At 41.3% G+C, this 22,768-nt stretch overlaps 1 protein-coding gene across 1 annotated transcript in view; it reads right to left on the bottom strand.

Moving 5' to 3' along the window:
* CLMP (CXADR like membrane protein) overlaps window positions 1-22,149 on the bottom strand; it is a 66,929-nt gene extending 44,780 nt beyond the window's left edge. Inside the window, exon 1 of the mRNA XM_063436508.1 lies at window positions 21,688-22,149. Coding sequence (XP_063292578.1) covers window positions 21,688-21,715 — 28 coding nt within the window. The 5' untranslated portion in view covers window positions 21,716-22,149. The remainder of the gene's footprint in view (window positions 1-21,687) is intronic.
* Between the last annotated feature and the right edge of the window lie 619 nt (window positions 22,150-22,768).

Raw genomic sequence — 22,768 nt, 5'->3', positions numbered from 1 at the left:
GAATGAGAGTATCACAGAGCTCCACACCAATAAAGTAATGCACGTAGTGAATGAGAGTATCACAGAGCTCCACACCAATAAAGTAATTTACCGGGTGAATGAAAGTATCACAGAGCTCCACAGCTATAAAACTCACAGTAACGTGCAATACACATTAATGTATCACAGAGCTCCAGATCAATAATAAAGTCATACATGTAATACTCTGCTACACACCTCACTCTATTAATCAAGAAATTAAGAGGACTTACACGGTAAGTGAAAGTAGAAGGTAACATTGTGCTTGAGTTATGAGTAAGCTTTTCCCATCAAAACTTCCCCCATTTCTGTGTCTGAGAATGGTGTAATATTGAAATACCATTTCTGTGTCTGAGAATGGTGTAATATTGAAATACCATTTCTGTGTCTGAGAATGGTGTAATATTGAAATACCATTTCTGTGTCTGAGAATGGTGTAATATTGAAATACCATTTCTGTGTCTGAGAATGGTGTAATATTGAAATAATGTATCACACGGTTTTCTTTCTATCTTAGTAATGACAGCAGCTCTTTAACGAGACACTCCGGGAGCCCACGCAAGGCCATGTTACTTCCTCCCCTCACATGCAAGCAGTAGGTTCTGGCAGACTTAGAAGGCTGACACATTGTTACTTAATGAATTAATAATATAAACAACAATAAAAAACAGAAAATAAAAAAGACACTTGCTTTATGTTTGCTGCAAAACCCAAGGCTTTGCAGCTTCTGCAATGGGCTCTCACCAAACCAAGCCAATCACGATGCTCACTTCCGTTTCTATGGCACAGCTGAGCTTATTTGTCCCAACTGTAGTTCAATTATCAGCGTTCTACATGACATGACATGCTGCGGTATATTTAGAGCAAAATAGAGAAATATTGCAGATTGCGCGGAGAGGAAGAACAGGTGGGTTTAGACAACTGAAATATTATTTTTTTAATAAAGAAAACTATTTATAAAAAAATCCATCCAGCATAACTAACATGTATACGTAAAAGGCCTCGATTAACCATTTATTTAGCCGTGTTCCATTCTTCTCTGTTTCTCTCTTTCAAACCAAAATTAAAAAAAAAAAAAAAGAACAAAGGAGTAAAATAAGAAAGAAGCAGAAAACGACTTAAAAGATGCAAAGGCTGGAGGCGGAGCCTAGCGTCTGAAGCGGACGGTCGCATGGCCGTGGAGCTCCGGACCAACAAGCGAAACAAACTTCAATACCCGCATTTAAACTCACGCCAAACTTCGCACGGGGCGACCTCGAGACCCCACAGGCACAATGGGCAGGAAAACTAAAAAGGCGAAACCCGACAAGCCCCGCCAGGGCATGGATATCTGGGAATTATGGCGGCAGGCACACGATGCTGCAGGAGCCAAGATGGCGTCTCTGCACGGCGGCTGCTCGGATTTCACAGACGGGTCGTCGGACGAAGACGGGGGAGACCCCATGCTGTCCATGCCGACCCCGTCACCAACACGGACACAGCTACTCACAAAGCCCAATACCCCAGTGACCAAGGAGGCAATTGGGGACCTCATGGCTGACCATCATCAAAAAAATTGAGGATGATGTGGCCCTGCTCAGAGGGGACATAAAGGGCATTACCAACACGCTGGATGCAGTGGAAGCCACCTCCACCAGCCACATGAATCAGATTGCAGACCTCCAGGCAGCGATCCGAGACCTGCAACAAAAAACCCGGCAACACGAGCAACAACTTGCCGCCCACGAAGATAAGAACAGACGAAACAATATAAAGCTACGAGGGGTTGCAGACACCGTCCCAGAGGCTGAGCTTCCACATTTTGTCAGGAGATTACTCACAGCGTTATTAACCCCAAAGGCAGCGAAAGCAACCATCCTGGAAGGAATATTCCGCATACCGCGACCAGCAAAGGCCCCACCAACTGCATCAGGGGACCTGATTCTCCAATTTCAGTCGCTCAGGGACAAAAAAGCGGTCCTGGATATTGTTAAAGGTCAGCCGACATACCCCTTTGAGGGAATGACCATCTCATTCTACGCGGACTTGTCGGGCGGGACGCTGGCGTGGAGGAGACACATGAGCTCATTCACAGCTCTCCTGCGCCTCCATCAAATCTGGTACCGATGGGGACCAGGGCGCACCCTTACTATAGAAGCGGGGGGTAACAGGCATATAATCCACGACAAACAAGAGGCCACTGAGAAGTTGGGTTTACTTGGCCTCCCCTTGAACTCACTGGCTCAGCCGACGCGACCAGCAGGCCAAATGCACCCACCAGGAGGATACTCAGCTGATGCCCCGGAGTTTGTACCCCGGAGAACACCCACAGACCCCTATGCCAAGGTCACCACTTGAAGCTGGACACATCCTGTAGGTCTTGCGTAACGTACTGCACAACACCGTGCATACCTCCCGACGACCCGAGAACCCAGGCATGCCTGTAACTTATGCAGAATACGGAACTTGTGTATTTTTTGTGAACTTTTCAATTTTTTTTTTCTTTTCCTTTCTTTATATATATATATATTTTATATTTTATGCTTCTTATTTATAGTTTTGTGACCCTCGTGGGCTTATGCTCACACATCTAGACAGCTAGCTATGTTTGATGACACCAGCCAGTCGGTTCCATCGAGCATTTATGCACTAGCTATATAAGCATTTATTATACATAACTGGCATCTTGCTATCAACGCGTAGCCCTCACGCACGGCATGCAGGCTCTGCCTATAAACATGAGCCTAACTTTAACCATACATCCTACAGGCCTAGATCATGAAATAGGGCATATTCATAAGTATACTCTTACTGTTAATTGATCCGTCCTGAGTACAATGTGTGACGCCTCTAACAAGCTATTGGTGACACTTGAAAAGCAGCATGTATGGTGCAGGTTGATATCTATGTTATTATTACTTTGGAAGCGAGCTACAACTGTGCTACCACTTGAACACATGTATCCAGCTTGTGGTCTATAACTTAATATTTCCACCACTAATATGTTTAGCAGGTATTCATGCTTGCATGCCGTATTACTCCTGAAAACACATATTAGTTATATGGGCATATTAACCTTCAGCTACTATAATCCTCACACTCCAACAATCGTGCTGTTTAATCGAAATGAAGCAGAGTTATACCTCTAAATGTTTAGTGATTGATGCTGTTCCATTGAGTAAATAACAAAAAATGTGCAAGAAATCTGAATGCCATGTCATTGTCACAATATGTATGTTATCATTTGCTTTGTCCCGCTGTCGTGGCGTGGCAAACTTACTTTGTTCACCAATTGCACAATAAAATTTTAGATAAAATAAAGAATTACAAAAAAAAAAGATGCTAAGGCTGGCAGGCTGCCAATCGAAGGAACTTCATTCATACCATGCCAGCCACATCCAGTGTATCCGCTCTATGCTCTGTAATAGCCACTGGGCTAGAAATATGTTTGTCTTAGAATTGAAACCATTCTTACGTTATCATTAGTTCTCAGTCATTTACTCAGAACCACGTGACAACGATGGTTACAGACAGTGTTATTGGCATACGCCAGCAAGATGAGAAATTAGCAAAACACCAGATAGGAACAAAACACCGGACAACACAGAAACCACAAAAGTAAAAACAGAGAGGCGATACATTACCAGAAAGGCTGAATTTATATGTTTTTGGTCACAAGAGGCGGGATCATTAAATCATTCTCTCTGTAGACACAGGCAGTGCAAATCCCTCCAATATTTATATATTAATTAAAACGTTTTGCATTATAGAGTGAGAATTGTTAGGAATTTAAATTGAATTACAAATTTTATATCAAAGTAGTTGAACTGTCGGCATAATTGGCTTGTAGACATCTTCCACTTCAGCTAATTTTGCCTTAAATGATCAGTTTAGTTAATAATTCTGCATGTACATTTTTCATATATTGATGTCCAGTTTTTTGTAATCTCATTCAGTTGCGTAAAGGTTTTTATTACGGCAAAATGAAATCTGGAATGGTACAGATTACGGTATTCTCTTCTTGTTACATTAAAGATTCGCGGATGACCTTGGATGTTCAACTCATCTAGACTCATTCCAGCCCCCTAGACCCTCATTACTCAAATGATCCACCTTGGGATATCGAGGGCTTAATGTTTTATTAATGTATCTGGGGACAAAGCGCTGGACTAAAATAAAACAAACTGGTGCTATTGTGGGGCAAAAGGATAGATAAAAACAATCACCATGGAAACCATTAGAATGTCGCTAAACATCGAGTTACAAACAAAATAGGGATCCAGCTGGTATCACTGAAACAAATAAATAAAACATAGTGTGATACTTGTGAAGGACTTTTATGCAATTGCCTATATGCTTCAGTTTAATTCTCTCCCTGCTATTTTAAGGTCTATATTGTTCGGTTCCAAATGTCAAGAATGAATGTATTCGTGTACCGAACGGGGACCACACACCCTGGGTAGCAAGTAGCCATTGAGTGCGGTCAGCGGGGCTCACGCATGAATTGCATGGAACGGTTTTCGGTACGGGAAACATGCGAACGCCCAGTCCCCCATGGAAGTCCTGGATGAATACGTTCCCCTCCACGAATCAAACTGGCGTTCGGTAGATGGTATCTGCCGGATGAGGGGAACATTCACAGGTAACCAGCTGAACCATACGAACGGTAGTTTTCGTGTAGTTAGATGCGAACGGAGACCGGCTCTTGCTACTGATTCTATGGAACTGTAACCCGGATACCTCCACATGGCAAGCCGGTCAAACTTCCACACGATGCGACACGGAAACTACCGAACGGAAATTCGTGAGATTTGGATATGTGACTACCAGTATCCTCAGCTATCCAGGGATGTTAAAAGTATAATTGTATGTCTTATAGAAAGTATGTTTCTGAAATTGTTATAAATTGTAATGTTTCTGGCCAGCAGATAATTGAGCTTTGTGTATTGTAGAAACTCAATTATCTAGCCTGGCCCAGAGGAGGAGTTTTGTGTTGCATAAATTGTGAGTTCTGTGTGCCAGTAAATCAGTCTTGTTCCAGCATTAAGCTTTGGCTCATGTGTGGATTATTCGGCGATTCCATGGATATTTCTACTCGTGGAATATTGGGTGATTTTCTTTTATGGGAAGAAGGGAATGCTTGACGGGGATATTTTCTACTATCGTCACAATACTGTTATAGCCTCTTAAACGCAAGACACTTATTAGTTTCACTCACTCACAGTGGGTATGTCCCACTGCCAACAGTACTTCCAATCAGGATGCCAAAAAAATCGCAAACTCCAAATGTTATTGAAGTATAAAATATTTATTGGCATAAAATAAATGAAAAGATAATAAATCAGTCCTACGCGTTTTGTTCTCTGTGGAAAACTTCCTCAGGGACCAGTATTAAAATAAATACAAAAGGATCAAATTTGCACAATCAAGCCTAATACCTCTCTCCCAGGAATCCCTTTAAATATGGTCAGTCCTGGAAGTCCATTGGTGGTGTGGTGGGTGATCTTCCATGCTGTCCTACGATTGGATACTCGGTACACTGTCGAGCTTGTCCTTCCGTGTATTCTTTTTGACAGATTTGTTATCATGTTTTCATTTATTTTAGTTTCAGTGACACCAGCTGGATCCCGATTTTGTTCGTATTTTGTATTATCTTGTATGTGGTTACCATATTGGGAGGTAACTGAAGGGAAGCCGAGTATCCAAAAGTTATGTTTATTTTGTTATTTCCACGGGTGAATAGGTGGAAGTTTGTATATTCAAAACATTGAGTGTTTAAGGCCTGTAAAATGGATATTAATATATAAGGGGGTTCTTGAGATTTTATAACAAACCAAAAGATGTTTTATAATTGCCTCTAGAATTCAGAGGGGGCACTAGTTTGCCCTAATACTGTATACACATTAGATTAATGTATTTCTATATATTACACAACATTTTAAATTAGGGCTAGGGTTCCTTTAATGTTACAGCAGCACTTGGAACTGCATCTCTTACTAAGATTAGTTGAATCTTACACTCCCCGCAGCAGATATTATTTGTGGCAGCTGTACTTAAAGGGACACTCTAAACTCAGATTTAATCCGGCCCTCCCTCGTCCCAATTCACAAACGTGCCAATTGTACGTGAAATCTTTTAGGAATTGATTTGGAATAATCTTGGAATATCATTTGGTTCATGACATGATTCAAGGGCAGAGCTCCCTGTGAGAAGCATAAAGCATTGCTTCCCTCTGAGAAGCATTGTATCGGACAATTGTTGCATTTTATTAGCGCATTCCTTAAATCGCGGCACATGTGCCAGTTTTCAGTGGGCAGGAATGTCACCCCTGACCGTCTTTGTGTGCCAGAGTGAAGCAGTGGTGAGATGAGACTTGCCACTGGCGAGAAAGCTTGGTAAACTATTCTTTTTATCATTGGGAGGCGGGCATTGGGCACTGACATGGTTAAAGGAACACTCCAACCGTTAAAATCGAACGCCGGCTAGAAGGTTAGACCTTTATTTCAGCCCCTTTCAGGAAGAGGAGCTGTGCCTCTGGACCACATCTTTCCACTTACCATCAGCCGCCACGTGTGGGTCCAAGCTTCGTCATGGTCAAGATCTTACATAGTCCCCCGGCTTCTATATACAGAGTAGTCCAGAAGCTAATGTTTGGGACCTTGAAACGAAGCGATGAGGAAAGAGGTTCACGTAAGCATGTCTACTTTCCTCCTCTTCTCAAACAGGAGCTGACCTGCTAGCAAACAATTCACCGTTGAGGGTCTTTGTAAAAGTATGCAAATACCCCCATAAGTGACCACTTCCCCATGTCCACATGCTTTATATGCTCTGAGTTATTGGTCTGATAAGATATTCTAATTAACAGACAGGCGTACCTACCCATCCACACCGGATTTAATAAGATGTTCCTTTGGTTTAACTCTAATTAATAAACTTGTACTGGAAACGTGACGGGTTTTGCCCTGAGACTTGTGTTTGTTAGTTCACAATATAAACAATACTCTTATCTCCTTCTAGTTACTTGTCTAATCTATCCAATTTCTTGCCATTACTCCAGCATTTTCCAGATCAGTGATTTGCAGCTGCAGCCCCCAGAGACCCCCTAACAAGGCCACCCGTCATGTGAAGTTATCTATTACGACTTCAGCTACATCGGTCTTTTAAGATTAGTCTCCAGAATGTTGCCCAACCTGTCATTTTGTTACATTTTTTTTGGTTTTGTGGCTCCTCTCATCTGTGCTTTAGCTTCACCTCTTCACTTTCTGTCTATTTTCTTGCCGCTGTGAAACTAAAATGTTATGTAAGAATGAAAGCTAGCAGGAATAAATGTTGAGGTTGGCTGAGATTTTCAGCCCGGAGTAGCCCTTCTGGTTGCTAACTGAATAATCCATCATACACAAAGTCATTTTAATGTCACAACATTTTAATGTCATCGCTGCGCTAATGTCAGTGCCTCTGATTCACTTTTAGTGCACAGATTCTCCACGTTCCTCTCCCAAAGGACATTTTAGGGATTTTAGAAAGAGATCTGGAGGAAGATGTATGAGATTTCGCTCTACAATAGGAGAGATTCCTTGGGGACAAAAATCTTGGGTTCCAAAGATCCGCCAGCACAAGGCTGTTCATATTTCATTTATCGTGTTCCAGTGACAATCTACTTGCTGTGTCAAGAAAGATGTATAAACTCTGACAAGGGAGCAGCAGAATGACAGAATCATAAAAGAACCGTGGAAAATGGTTCTGAGTATTCTTACTTTCCATCTGAGCAGTGCTATCATTTTTTGATTAGGTTTTAATTCTCAGTCTGAAGTCCCAATCTGACCCCACGTGTGCTTTACGTTCCCAGCCCCTAGCCAAATTCCAGGTGATCGTTAACAAGGTTATTTAACAAAGAATTCACAGTGAATTTCAAATTCAAAGGCAAAGTAGCCGAACTGGGAGCACAGCTGACTTACTGAATTTTTCAAGTATTTTGACCTTAAATATTCTCTTTGAATTTAATTTGAATTCTCACAGGTAGCCTTTAGGTGCTCAGTCACTGCCAAACATCCGGTAGTCCATAAGTCCCTAGCCAATTTAGCCACATTAAACACACATTAAATAAGGAACATGAACTTCTAAATGCAGGAATTATATGTTTTTGTCCTTAATCTTTTTGGACTAGGCTCCCAATAACGTACATGACGTCATCTTGGTGACTCATTTCTCAATATCAAATGTAGCCCGTTAACCTGTTCTTATAATACTATAATATATACGGTAGCTACATTCTCAAAATTCCTACACTAGAGTCAGGTGTACTGACTGAGGAAGGCTGGTAGGCTACCACAGTTGGATTACCCATAAGGCAGCTGCCTAGGACCTGAATTCAGACCGGGGCCCGGAGCTTTGGCTCTCAGGGAATCTGCCCGGTAGGGACAACACTGGGTGCAGATCACTTTAAGAGCTCCCTCACTTAAATTTAAAATTTACATTGAATTCTCACTAAATAACGCTATTTGTATGTCTTAGTATTTCTTTTTTGATTTGATCACTAATCTTACTAAACTATTGGTTGGTTGTAGTTTTTTCTTTTTGTTAAACCTGTTTTTGTTTGTCTTTTTGTGGGTACAATTAGTGTAATGACAGAAAAATGTAATAAACAGAATGTTAAAATAAAAAGATAAATAATGGGCCTGATTTAACAAACTAACTCCAAGCACAAAAAAAACATGCAAAACGCAATCTACTCTGCTCACTTCTAAACATTGCCTTAGGGACAAAGCCGCGCAGTTAATTGACTTTAACATACACAGTGGTGTGCAATCACTGACAATAATGTATATGCATATACGATACAGATATTATTATACAGTCATTGTACAGCAGCCAGTTTTAAATGAATTATTCAGTGCAAGTATCTGATTATTTAAACGCATGTCTTGCTAAATTCCAAAGGCAGGACAACCCCTGGCTTTTTTCCGTCCGTGTTTTACTAAGCAGCATGGAGAATAGTTCCTATAAATGGCAATTAAGAGTGATATAAACAAAGAGTCCTGCGTATTCTGTAAATAATGACGTGACATCCTAGGAACATAGCACCCGCCCGGCTGGCTGCACCGTTTTAAAGACCAATCCGTCTTTATAGCAACTGGTGTTGGCACATTCCCGGCCAAGTAACGGCACCAGTTACAGAAATCAAGGTGAATGAAAGATGAGATTGAGTCACCGATGAACAATTTATAACACAATATCCCAATGGATAAGCGTTTGTATGAGAAAAAAAAAATCAATAAAATTAATTTATGGAACTCATGTGGTCAGATTCAGTTGCCTTGTTAATGGAAAATCCATGAAACGTTTATTGTGTTCTTCATCTACACAATGGATGTGTGACGTTACTGTAAAACAATAGAACAGCAACTATAAGGAAGTCCCCATGTCTCCCCGCACACAGTGTATTATAACTGCAGCTATAAGGTTATGGTGTAAGGAAGTCCCCTGTCTCCCCGCACACAGTGCATTATAACTGCAGCTATAAGGTTATGGCGTAAGGAGGTTCCCTGTCTCCCCGCACACAGTGCATTATAACTGCAGCTATAAGGTTATGGCGTAAGGAGGTCCCCTGTCTCCCCGCACACAGTGTATTATAACTGCAGCTATAAGGTTATGGTGTAAGGAGGAGGACCCCTGTCTCACCGCACACAGTGTATTATAACTGCAGCTATAAGGTTATGGCGTAAGGAGGTTCCCTGTCTCCCCGCACACAGTGTATTATAACTGCAGCTATGAGGTTATGGTGTAAGGAGGTTCCCTGCCTCCCCGCACACAGTGTATTATAACTGCAGCTATAAGGTTATGGTGTAAGGAGGTCCCCTGTCTCCCCGCACACAGTGTATTATAACTGCAGCTATAAGGTTATGGTGTAAAGAGATCCCCTGTCTCCCCTGCACACAGGGTATTATAACTGCAGCTATAAGGTTATGGTGTAAAGAGATCCCCTGTCTCCCCTGCACACAGTGTATTATAACTGCAGCTATAAGGTTATGGTGTAAGGAGGTCCCCTGTCTCCCCGCACACAGTGTATTATAACTGCAGCTATAAGGTTATGGTGTAAGGAGATCCCCTGTCTCCCCGCACACAGTGTATTATAACTGCAGCTATAAGGTTATGGTGTAAGGAGATCCTCTGTCTCCCTGCACACAGTGTATTATAATTGCAGCGATAAGGTTATGGTGTAAAGAGGTCCCTGTCTCCCCGCACACAGTGTATTATAACTGCAGCTATAAGGTTATGGTGTAAGGAGGTCCCCTGTCTCCCCGCACACAGTGTATTATAACTGCAGCTATAAGGTTATGGTGTAAGGAGGTCCCCTGTCTCCCCGCACACAGTGTATTATAACTGCAGCTATAAGGTTATGGTGTAAGGAGATCCCCTGTCTCCCCGCACACAGTGTATTATAACTGCAGCTATAAGGTTATGGTGTAAGGAGATCCTCTGTCTCCCTGCACACAGTGTATTATAATTGCAGCTATAAGGTTATGGAGTAAGGAGGTCCCCTGTCTCCCCGCACACAGTGTATTATAACTGCAACTATAAGGTTATGGAGTAAGGAGGCCCCCTGTCTCCCCGCACACAGTGTATTATAACTGCAGCTATAAGGTTATGGTGTAAGGAGGCCCCCTGTCTCCCCGCACACAGTGTATTATAACTGCAGCTATAAGGTTATGGTGTAAGGAGGTCCCCTGTCTCCCTGCACACAGTGTATTATAACTGCAGCTATAAGGTTATGGTGTAAGGGGGTCCCCTGTCCCCCAGCACACAGTGTATTATAACTGCAGCTATAAGGTTATTGTGTAAGGAGGTCCCCTGTCCTTGTCTCCCCGCACACAGTGTATTATAACTGCAGCTATAAGGTTATGGTGTAAGGAGGTTCCCTGTCTCCCTGCACACAGTGTATTATAACTGCAGCTATAAGGTTATGGTGTAAGGAGGCCCCCTGTCTCCCCGCACACAGTGTATTATAACTGCAGCTATAAGGTTATGGTGTAACAAGGTCCCCTGTCTTCCTGCACACAGTGTATTATAACTGCAGCTATAAGGTTATGGTGTAAGGAGGTTCCCTGTCTCCCTGCACACAGTGTATTATAACTGCAGCTACAAGGTTATGATGTAAGGAGGTCCCCTGTCTCCCCGCACACAGTGTATTATAACTGCAGCTATAAGGTTATGGTGTAAGGAGGTCCCCTGTCTCCCCGCACACAGTGTATTATAACTGCAGCTATAAGGTTATGGTGTAAGGAGGTCCCCTGTCTCCCCGCACACAGTGTATTATAACTGCAGCTATAAGGTTATGGTGTAAGGAGCTCCCCCGTCTCCCCGCACACAGTGTATTATAACTGCAGATATAAGGTTATGGTGTAAGGAGGTCCCCTGTCCTTGTCTCCCCGCACACAGTGCATTATAACTGCAGCTATAAGGTTATGGTGTAAGGAGGCCCCCTGTCCCCCAGCACACAGTGTATTATAACTGCAGCTATAAGGTTATGGTGTAAGGAGGTCCCCTGTCTCCCACACACAGTGTATTATAACTGCAGCTATAAGGTTATGGTGTAAGGAGGTCCCCTGTCTCCCCGCACACAGTGTATTATAACTGCAGCTATAAGCTTATGGAGTAAGGAGGTCCCCTGTCTCCCCGCACACAGTGCCAGGAGTGGTTTGAAGAGGAAGTAAAGTTGTGTTGTATGCTTGGATCGGAGATTAAAACCAGACGTGTGACAGCATGGTCCCTGTAAGTAAATAATAGGGCACAAACAAACACCGTAGACTAACTCTCTGTAATCCTGTTGGAACCTGAACTTGGTTTTGCTCGGTTTGCTGCCATTGATGTTTTGTGACGTTCTGCTCTGTCTATCAATAATCAGATACAATGTAACCGAGGCGGAGTGTTCACACTCATTGACTGTACATATTTGTTATGTTCAAGCAGATTGAATGTTGTCTTATGTTGGCTAGTAGCAGCAACATCACACACAGGAACATGAAAAACGCTGTTCAAAAATCACAATCCGGGTTATTCACTACGGTGAGTATCATCGGGATTTCAAAGCAACTTTCAAATGTAAGAGCAAAGTAGCCTACCCAGAGACAAAGCTGGCGTGGAGAATATTTTCAGTCGGCTATTTTGGCCGTGAATATGAAATTCACTTTGAATTCTTACTTTAGCAAATAAAGAGAAATTGATCTAAACAATTGCTGATTTGAAATCCCACAAATTGTACTCTGCACCTTCCTGTGCGTGAAGATCTATATGGATCCTGTGAGGCATTGTGTAGGACTTAAAAGGGAATGGTCATTTCGCTGTAAATTACGCAAATTAATAAAACAATGAAAAAAAGCTCTGTTTTGTGTATTTGAATGTTATATATTTATAAAGTGGCTTGCAGACAAGTAGTGGAAATAGGACTTCTTTAGTTCAACACACACCAGTAAGAGTATAACACACGAGACACTAGCGCAAACAGTAAAACAAGTGTATAAATTCACAATGCAGGCAGCTCCTGGAGCATGGACTGCATAACACTCCTCCCCCCTAGACCTCAAAGTATTTGAGATAACTGAGAGGGGGATATTTCTTCTTGGGCGCCCAAGAACAAAATATTCAGTTGTGCCCATCCCTTCTTCCTGTGCTCTGTCAGATCAACCGCGAGGAACTGGTTCTGCAACATCAACTGCTGGAGAACTGATACCTGTATCATCCAGTGGTTCACCATCACCCGGCATCACAGAAAACCCGGTATGACTGGGACCGACAACAGACACAATCTCATCACTCCGTTCCTGGATCTGATCAACATGCCTTCGTAATATTCTACCATCAGGAATTTGTACTTTGTATGACAAAGGTCCTGTGGCCACAAGTACTTTTGCAGGTATCCATTTAGGCCCAGAAACATAGTTCCTGACATAGACAGCATTATCAGGTGCAAATACTCACACAGTAGAAGCATTATAGTTCTTATTGAATTGCAATTCTCGCTTCTCTTGTAACTCAGATGTCAAATCAGGATGTAAACGATCCAGACAAGTTTTAAGACACCGGTTCATATGGAGCTCTGGAATACTACCAGTACTTGAGCAAGGTGTCACATGTTGTTGCAGAAGGAAATTTGCAAGTCTACAATTCCAATCTAGTTCAATAATTCTCTTTAATGAGTCTTTGATGGTCTGAACCATATGCTCAGCTTGACCATTTGATGATGGGTGAACTGGTGCAATCGTAACATGTCAAATAAGAAAGTTTTGAATTCTGATGAGGTAAATTGTGTTCCATTATCAGTCACAATTGTATCCGGCAACCCATGAGTAGCAAACAGCCTCCTTAGAATCTTTATGACTGTGGCTGAGGTAACAGATGTAACTGGAACAACTTCTAACCATTTTGAAAACGAATTAACAACTAAAAAAAACATCTGTCCGTGTAAAGGGCCAGCAAAATCTATGTGTAAACGGGACCAAGGTGACCTAGTCACTTCCCAAGGATGTACTGACGCTTTAGGTGGAGCATGACAAGTGGATTGACATGGTACACAATTCTTTACCCACTTCTCAATAACGTCATCTATTTTAGGCCACCAAACATCTGTCTAAAGCTTTCTCTCTATAGTGAAATCTACTAACTACAAATATATCCAGCATGGCTTCTCTGGGACACATGGAGGAATTTGATCTGGCTAATCCCATCCTCGTTGCCAGTTTTGTGCAGTTGAATATTATATATTTATAAAGTGGCTCACAGACAAGTAATGAAAATAGGACTTCTCCTTTACTTCAGCACACGTCTCTTTTACTTCGGTTTTTGTTATAATCTATATTTAACCACCATAACCACTACAGACCGCTGTAACAGTTTGCCCCCTTACCCGTGTCCCCGGCGTCTACCCAGACTCCTTTGGTCCTGGGTGAATGACATCTATCTTAAGCAGCGCTGCAGAAACTGAACACTATTAATTACATTCTGTACATTAATAGGAATATATGCACAGAATGGACATTAGCCAGCCTGGAACTCATGTTCCAAGTTGGCTATTGACATCTACTTTAAAGGGACACTTTAGTCACCAAAACAACGTTAGCTCAATGAAGCTATTTTGGTGTACAGATCATGTCCCTGAAGTTTCACTGCTTAATTCACTGTCAGTTAGGAGTTAGATAACTTTTGTTCCTGTTTATGCAGTCCGAGCCATCCCTCCGCTGGCTGTGACTAACACACCTCCATGTTAAAAATGAAATAAATTTAAATCACATGTTAACCCGCTTTAGACGTTTTTATCTCCTGCTTTGTAAATTGAACTGTAAATTACATACCAGAGGCTTCTGCAAGGCGTAGAAAGCTGTTTACAGAGCAGGAGATAAGAAATTCTAAATTAAACAGAATCTGCAATAAAGGAAGTATAAACATTAGATAACTCTTTACAGGAAGAATTTAGGAAGGCTATATAGTGACATGCAGGGAGGTGTGACTAGGGCTGCATAAACAAAGTTATTTAAATCCTAAATGGCAGAGAATTGAGCAGTGAGATTGCAATGGCATGATCTATACACCAAAACTGCTTCATTAAGATAAAGTTGTTTTGGTGACTGTAGTGTTCGTTTAAGCTTCCGGAAGTGGAGTTACACCTACGGCAGCAGAGGGGATACACTCAGTATGCTCTTAGTGAAACATTGCATATACAGGATTCAAGCACCATGACCACTTACAAAACACTAATCACTGAAGTGGTTGTAGTGATTGGAAAAACCCTTTAAAGATTTAGCAAGCATTCTATTTATTTTTATTTTTTGTGCCTCAAGTGTCTTATTTTTGCTCAGTTTTTATCAGGGCATAGAAATGCATAATTTTTTTCTGTCACTTTTGCTGTCATAAAAGTGGTCTGTTTTAGTTTATTTTTTTCTACGCTACTTTACTTTTGGCGCTTGCTTACACGTCTGTTTTCACGGGTGAATAATAATGGAAAATTCACTGGATTCGTTCTGCGCTTGTTAGCTCCTGATCTCTCTTAATTGTCACTGTGGATGGATTCATGGGAAGGTGCCACATAGCACAGAATTTACAGATAACTCACAGCAAATACAGACAAGACAACGTCACCGGAGAAGGTTCCCTACACGACATAGAGAGTAAATGCAGACTCAACATGGAATAGACGCAGGAAAATCACAATTGGCGAAATAATGACACAAAATAGGGGGTGGAATTAAAGAGAAATAAAGATACTACATTTAAACCATTTCTATAACGTTTTGATAAATCTCCCTCATTGTTTGTGTTTTTCCCCCATAAAATATGTTTAATGACAGAAAGGGCAGAATTTCAAATAGAGATTGACAGGGAGACAAGATGGAGGCACTCAGCGCCAGCATACAGGTGAATGTAGCAGCGCAGGTTTTTACATTAAGTCTACTCTTTACACATCACAAGCGCGTATTAACTAGATATATGAGATAAGTAACATAATAAGAAATATACAGTTCCCAAATTAATAGTTCCCCTTTAAATCGCAGAAGGAGCCGTACAGAAGCCAACCTGTCTTGGAAGATTAAGCAGTAATGGTTTTAGAATAATTTCCTCCTAGGTCACGACTTTACCAAACCCTGCTTTAAATAAACACCAGTTTCGGTGAGTATATTGGGATGTAACACTTTATTAGATAGACACACCAGCTACTACCATCTTGGCGAAAGTTCCGATAAGCCTGATAAAAATGAAGACAAAAGGTCACTATTGGGTGATGGCTAAAAAAAACTATTAATCAACACAAAATTCCTCAGTTTGCACCATAATGTCCATCATGATGAAGATCAAGGCCAGGCAGAGGACACAGGAAAATAATTGCCGTCATGTGCGCGTTTAGAAGAAGCAATTCAGGCAGCAGTGTTTTGCCGGGGTAAGAAGCATGTTTAAATCACTGCAAGCCACACAATGCAGTTAATAAAAGGACCCTATAATCACCAGAACAACTGCAGCCTAATGTATAGTATACAGCTTAATGAAGTTCTGCTGCCTTTAGCATGTCCGTGTAGGCTTTTTAATGTAAACACAACCTTTTCAGAGAAAAGGCAGTAGATGTCTACTAGAGGCGCTTCCTGGGTCAGGTCTGCACAGTGTGCAGCACTGATGGTCAGCTGAACGTTCTACATCGATGCAATGCATCTCTATGAGGAGATGCTGATTGGATGCATCAATGCGCAAAAGCCTCCAAATGCATTGGATTGCTGAGATCGTCAAATCTGATGATCTCAGCCACAGAGGCGGGGCCAGCCGCAACGAGACCGGTGCGGTATAGGAATAAGGGTAATTAAAATCACCTTTTTTAAAGTAAAGAGGGAGTGGGACCCTCAGTCATTTTACCACTATAGTGCCAGGAATACATGTTTGTTTTCCTGGCACTATAGTGTTCCCTTAATTAGACCACACGACCCTGCAAGAGCATGTATTTGCTAGCAGAAAAAGTGACAATTTTAAGTGAATTTAACATTTAAGGCCAAAATAGTCAAACTGGAGATATAGCTCATTTAGAGAATTTTTCCAGTTTGAGCAGTTTTACCTTGAATTTGAAATTCACTTTGACTTTTTATTTATTAGTAAAATTCTTCCCCGTTCTGAGCGCTCCACATGGACAGGGTAGGTTGCTTACACAGGTGTTTTTCTTCCCATTGGAGTTTTCGTTGGCTGACCAGATCGGCTGTTGATCTTTTGAGTGGGGGGAGGAAATGTAATGAAACAAGAATGTGTCTGGGCCAATCCTCAGTCCAGAGGCACAGCTGAGCTCAATATTGTTTCAATGAGGATAAAAGGAATACAAAACGTTGTGCAAACTCTTAGAAGACAGGCCTCACCCCTGAATCAAACCAGACCAAACTAAAAGCATCTCGAAGATTAACTGCGTTCCTTTAATAAAACGTAACATCCAACCTTAACCCTTGCAGCAAATCAAACATAAAAGAAACTGGGGACAAGTTTAAAAAAAAGTATTCAGAAAAAAAAAGTAAGAAAAATGAGTAATTATGGGAACACTCTGGGCACCATAACTGCAATGTTGCAATTTGACAAAAAAAAAAAAACTGTGTGTGTCCTTTCATGCAGCATTCTGACTGTATTAAACACTGCAGGACACATTCCCCTAAATGTCTGCTCCTGTGCTGTTCCTCGCCTTCCTGAAAAACGACATTTCTGCCAACACTCCAGTTAAGCCCTCTGCCTTATGCAGTGGGATTGTAAATACACAGAATCCTTCCACGCAGTATAAATGTCTACATGGGTCAAAGTGAGCAGAGTTTCTGTACAGCACCTCAAAGGAGTAGTTAAAGGAACACTACGCGCACCAGAATTAAATAGAGATTGTAAAAAGGTCATAAATGTACTATATTCATGGTTTTAGCAAAGCAACAGTATTTCCTCTAAGGAGGCATAAAGTCCTCAGACAGACACAATAATTCCCCTACCTAGACCTTATGGGAATTCACGTTCCCACAAACAACTTTAGATTCGGTAGAAATAGCCATTAGTAGGGAATGTGTTTTACTGCATGTCGCAAATATTCTTTTTGTGTTTTTATAAATTACGAACCTCTGTGACGTATTGGAAAAGAAGAGTTGTCATGGAATTCTGGGAGAATTTGCCAGACTGTGCAGGAGTACACATGGAATTCTGGGAGAATATGCCAGACTGTGCAGGAGTACACATGGAATTCTGGGAGAATACATCAGACTGTGCAGGAGCACACATGGAATTCTGGGAGAATACATCACACTGTACAGTTTCTGGAAGCTCTCTTGTGGTAAGAGCATTTTTATTATTTATATTTAAATGAAGCTTAAAGGCATTTTGCGGGCTGAATTGTTTTTAATGCATTATAAAGATGTGCTCTCCCCAAAACTAAAACTGACTTAAAGGGACACTAAAGTGACCAAAACACCTTTAGCATAATGCAGCCGTTTTGGTGTATAGAACATGCCCCTGGAGTCTCACTGCTCAATTCTCTGCCATCTAGGGGTTAAATCACTTTGTTTATGCAGCCCTAGGCACACCTCCCTGCATGCGACTTGCACAGCCTTCCTAAACACTTCCTGTAGAGAGTCATCTAATGTTTATACTTCCTTTATTGCACATTCTGTTAAATATAGAATTTCTTTCTCCTGCTCTGCATGTTAACATTTGATTGAAATTGAAACCAGTTTTTTTTTCATGCAGGCTGTGTCAGTCAGAGCCAGGGGAGGTTTGGCTAGGGCTGCATAAACAGAAACAAGTGATTTAACTCCTACATGGCAGAGAAAAACTCTCACAAAAACAATGTTAGCTTAATGAAGCGGTGTTGGTGCATAGATCGTGTCTCTGAACTTTCACTTATCAATTCTCTGCCATTTAGGAGTTATTTACTTTTGTTTCTGTTTATGTAGCCCTAGTCACACCTCCTCTGGCTGTGACAGACACAGTCTGCAAAAAATAAATGGTTCCATTTTCAATTAGATGTTACTTACTTTAAAAGTTTTAATCTCCTGCTCTGTAAATTAAACTTGAATTACTTACAGGAGGCTCCTGCAGGGTCTAGCAAGCTATTAGCAGAGCAGAAGATAAGACATTCTAAATTAAACAGAATGTGCAATAATGGAAGTTCGAACATTAGATCTCACTTTGCAGGAAGTGTTTAGGAGGCTGTGTAAGTCACATGCAGGGAGGTGTGACTGGGGCTGCATAAACAAAGTGATTTAACTCCTAAATTGCAAAGAATTGAGCAGTGAAACTTCTTTGGCATGATCTATACACCAAAACTACTTAATTACGATAAAGTTGTTTCCGTGCCTATAATGTCCCTTTAATTTAATATAGTGCTGCTGAAGGTATGGTGCAATCATTGTTTTATAAATACATACATTATAAAATAACTGAAATAATAGCTGAAAAACAACTCCCAGTGAGTCGTGACATCATGTACAGCTGCATTATTGGAGTAAAAGTGCATAATGGCAGCGCGGTGGGAGGGTCACAGAGGTTGATCACATGGAGGGAAATCATTATTATTCTCCAGATGTTATTAGCAAACTTAATAGTACTCATATTATGGACATTGGAATCAAACCAGCAAGTAACTCTGTGACACTGCAGCTGGAGCATTATCCTCTGCACCATCTCACTGATAACAACACGTTGACAGATTTTCAAACAATACTAATATTCATTTGCAATTGTTTTATCAATTCTCCACAATTCCCAACTTAGCTAACATATTTCCAAGTCCGAACCAGAGAACTGCAGACCTGTTAGTGCGACACAACTTAGTACGGAAACTTGCGATCCTGCGTTAGGTTGGTCCATTTTGCTAAACATCTGTTAATGCAAACTGATTTCTCAAAGTAACTCTGTCTCTCTGATCAGACTCTGGATGGAAAGAATGCAGAGGAGCTTAATTAGTCAGGTGAAAAAGTAACTAAACGGGAAGGCGAGAGATTAGTTCATCCAGTGGAAAACAGATTTGCTATCGACCAGCGAGAATTTATTTGTAACAGATCTGTTGGAAGTTTAATCGCCCGCCATGCAGGATGTACGCATTATATAAATATGCTCACATCGTGCTTACACAAAAAATAAACAAATATCTAGTTAACATGATGATGGCTCTGTCAGGAAGATCATGTGATGAGCACAGATGTCCCTTGGTAGCAGCAATTACAAGTAAATGACACTCTTAGTGAAAGTAATAGGATGTAACATTCAATGTGTAAACCAATACGGCTAACCTTTGACACGCCAGCTGTAGCGAACCAAACGTCCATTCCTCCACAGCTGGAGTGCCATGGGTTACCTACCACTGCATGAGATTCGATATTTTATATCTTGTATCTTTTGTGGTCAAAACAAAAAACAAACAATGATTCGGTTGCATAAACGCAGTTTAGCAGTAACATGGGGATTTATTCGCGAAGCAGTAAGTTGTGTTTATTTCAGAACTGACGCAAATTTCAGGCCAAAAATATCAGTTCAGAAAAAAAATAAACTCTTCCAATTGAGATAATTGTCCAAATTCTTGCGAATCAGTCCACAACTTAAAGCAATTCAGAGTTTCGTGAATAACCCCTATTTAAAAAAAAAAAAAAAATAGCCTATGCCACAACCATGGGCACCGAGCTGTAAATCCGGTCCCATCCAAGTGGCTGGTGGGTAAGAAGTTTTGGGTTTGCTATATTTTTGTTTCTCCTCCACATCTGGATTTGCAGCCTCCTTCATACCATTTCAATGACAGCAAAGTTAATTACTGTTCTAAAAAAAGAGAGAAGAAAACCTCATCCTTTCAAATTTTTAAATTTTTATTAGAAACCAGCCCATTACATTGAGCGTGGGGTTTTTAGTGAACTCATCTCATAAATATTGTGAACGCTGGTATCACCATCCCCCTCCACTCATCTGATGGAGACAGGCAAGGCAAGAACACACAAAGAATGGCTTACACATACACACACCGGGCTACAACCACGTCCCTCGCCGATACACATCTAAATGAGATCTGCTCTGAATTTATTTCAAATGCAAATACACTCACATCACAGGGGGATTTACGCCCTTCCAGCGAACCTCAACAAACGCCTTAAAAATGTCATTATTTTCTATCATTTACTGAATATTTGCAAATCGTGCTTGAGGGTGAGACCCCAGAAATACAAAAGCGATTGATTTTTTACTGTTATCGACACTTTACTGTACTTTCACAGGTAATACGAGATCAACTTGATATTTCAGAGTGACAGTACTTTACTCGATGGGCGACACTTCCTCAATTCACTAAAATCATCCTTTACTGGGCTACCCTAAAATCAGATCTCCATGACATTGCCCTGAGGGGCAACTGACTGGATTTTCTGTTTTCTTTAGGATATAAAAATGTACATTCTAACTGGCGTTCCATTGTGCATTTTTTTCTAAAATATAAAATAATAGCAAAAAAAAATGTAAAATGATATTACGGTACTATGATGTAATCACTTGTGAACCTGTCTAGCACTCAAAAGGTTAAACGGTGAATATCCAATGTCACACCATGGGGGGCTTATAGTGCCAAACACAAAGAAGACAGCATTGCCTATGGATTGTAAGAAATGTAACCCCTCGCATTAAGGCTTTCTCCCTATTCACCGCTTTCATTCTCCAGACCCTCTGGTTAAGTCACTTTTGCCATTCTCTCCTAAATCATGCAGTTCTCTCCATCCCTCCCTCCTCAACATCTGTTTCTAATATGTGCTTCTCAAGGCGCCTGTTCTAGGCAAACAATGGATTTTTTTTTATTATTATTAAGCTGAAGAATGACTGTTCAGAAATGAATTCCTTTCCCCCAGAGCCACCTTTTTACCCTCAATCATTGCCCCTAGTTTGTCAAGAGGGAAGAGCTCCCTAAATTAGATTTTAACTTTAACCCAACAAATTGCAATGAGGACATCATACAATTCTGGTGTCCTTAACAAACTGCATCAATCTATTGTTCTCTAAACATCCCATTCCAGTTACTAAGGGGCTGATCTCAAGGTTTGGGGGCTTTCTCTTTAAATACCCGAGTACCTGGGGCTTTAATTACAATCACACAAAAATATATATTTATTTATGGAATTCTGTTACTTCTTAAAAATACACTGAAACTTAATAGCAACAAAAAAATGCACTCACCCAGGAAGGAAATGAGGAAACTTGGCATTTTTATTCATTAGTCCAAGACAGGTCCTGAGCTTTGGAGTTGGGACTCAGTTTAAGTGCCTCCCAGTGCATTGAGGAGTTCTTGCAGGGATTGCAGTCAGCCTTGTATGGGGGAAGAATCACAGAGCTGGAATGCAAGGAATATAATTGCCTCCATGTGGCAAGCCTCAAACCAAGTGCATCCTATCCCTGGGTCATTAAGTGTCACTTCCCAGGTCCCTCTCCACAGACCTGCAGAGTCCTGCTCTGGTTCTTTGTAGAAGGGCAGGGAGAAGGAAAAAGTCCAAAAGTGGATGGTCTTGCCTTGACTCTGTTATAGCAGCCACCAATCCCTGTGTGCTAAGAAAGAGGAAAAAAATCCAGTGTACAGCATTCAGCACATGGCAAGCTCCCCAGCCCTGCTCCTCCCAGCTCTCTGCAATTCCAGCAGACTATGAGAGGTGGAGGTACAGTATGGATCCAGCAGCTCTCAAAGGACTCAATGGGACTCCTGGCTGGAATGACCACATCTGGACCTCCATGTCAGCCAGTGGGAGGCTGTGAAAGGCTTTCCTGGAGCACAGTATGGTATGAGAGCTCTGGTACTTCTAACAGAAGGTCAATATCAAGCCCTTTACATGGAGAAGGAAAAGCACTCTCCCAGCTGGAGAGCCATTCCCAGGGATCCTCCATTAACAGCATCATGCTTATTAGAATATTTTATTTCTAAATTGCTGGTTCTGAGTCTTGGGAAATGGAAATGAAACATTGACCAGAAACAATGTAACCCTGTAACACCAGCTGTGCTCACAATGCCCCCCCTTCCTCCTCCCCCCATTATTATGGAGTCCACACTTGCTGGATTTCCAGGTGGTGGCTGCCTTGGGAGTATGGGAGTTGTAATCCACAGCTGCTACTGAATACCGCTGCCTATTAATGGTGGGGTGGGGGTTATTCAATATAGTGAGAATTCAAAGTAAATGTTAAATGAAAGGACATACTAACTGGAATCTTACTGATTTAGAAAATGTGTCCAGTTCGGCTATTTTACCTTAAATTTGAAATTCACTTTGAA

Source organism: Pelobates fuscus, chromosome 11 (genome assembly GCF_036172605.1).
Source record: "Pelobates fuscus isolate aPelFus1 chromosome 11, aPelFus1.pri, whole genome shotgun sequence".
Lineage (NCBI taxonomy): Eukaryota > Metazoa > Chordata > Amphibia > Anura > Pelobatidae > Pelobates > Pelobates fuscus.
The sequence above is the reverse complement of the archived record's forward strand: the minus strand, read 5'-3'. Positions and strand labels throughout refer to the sequence as shown.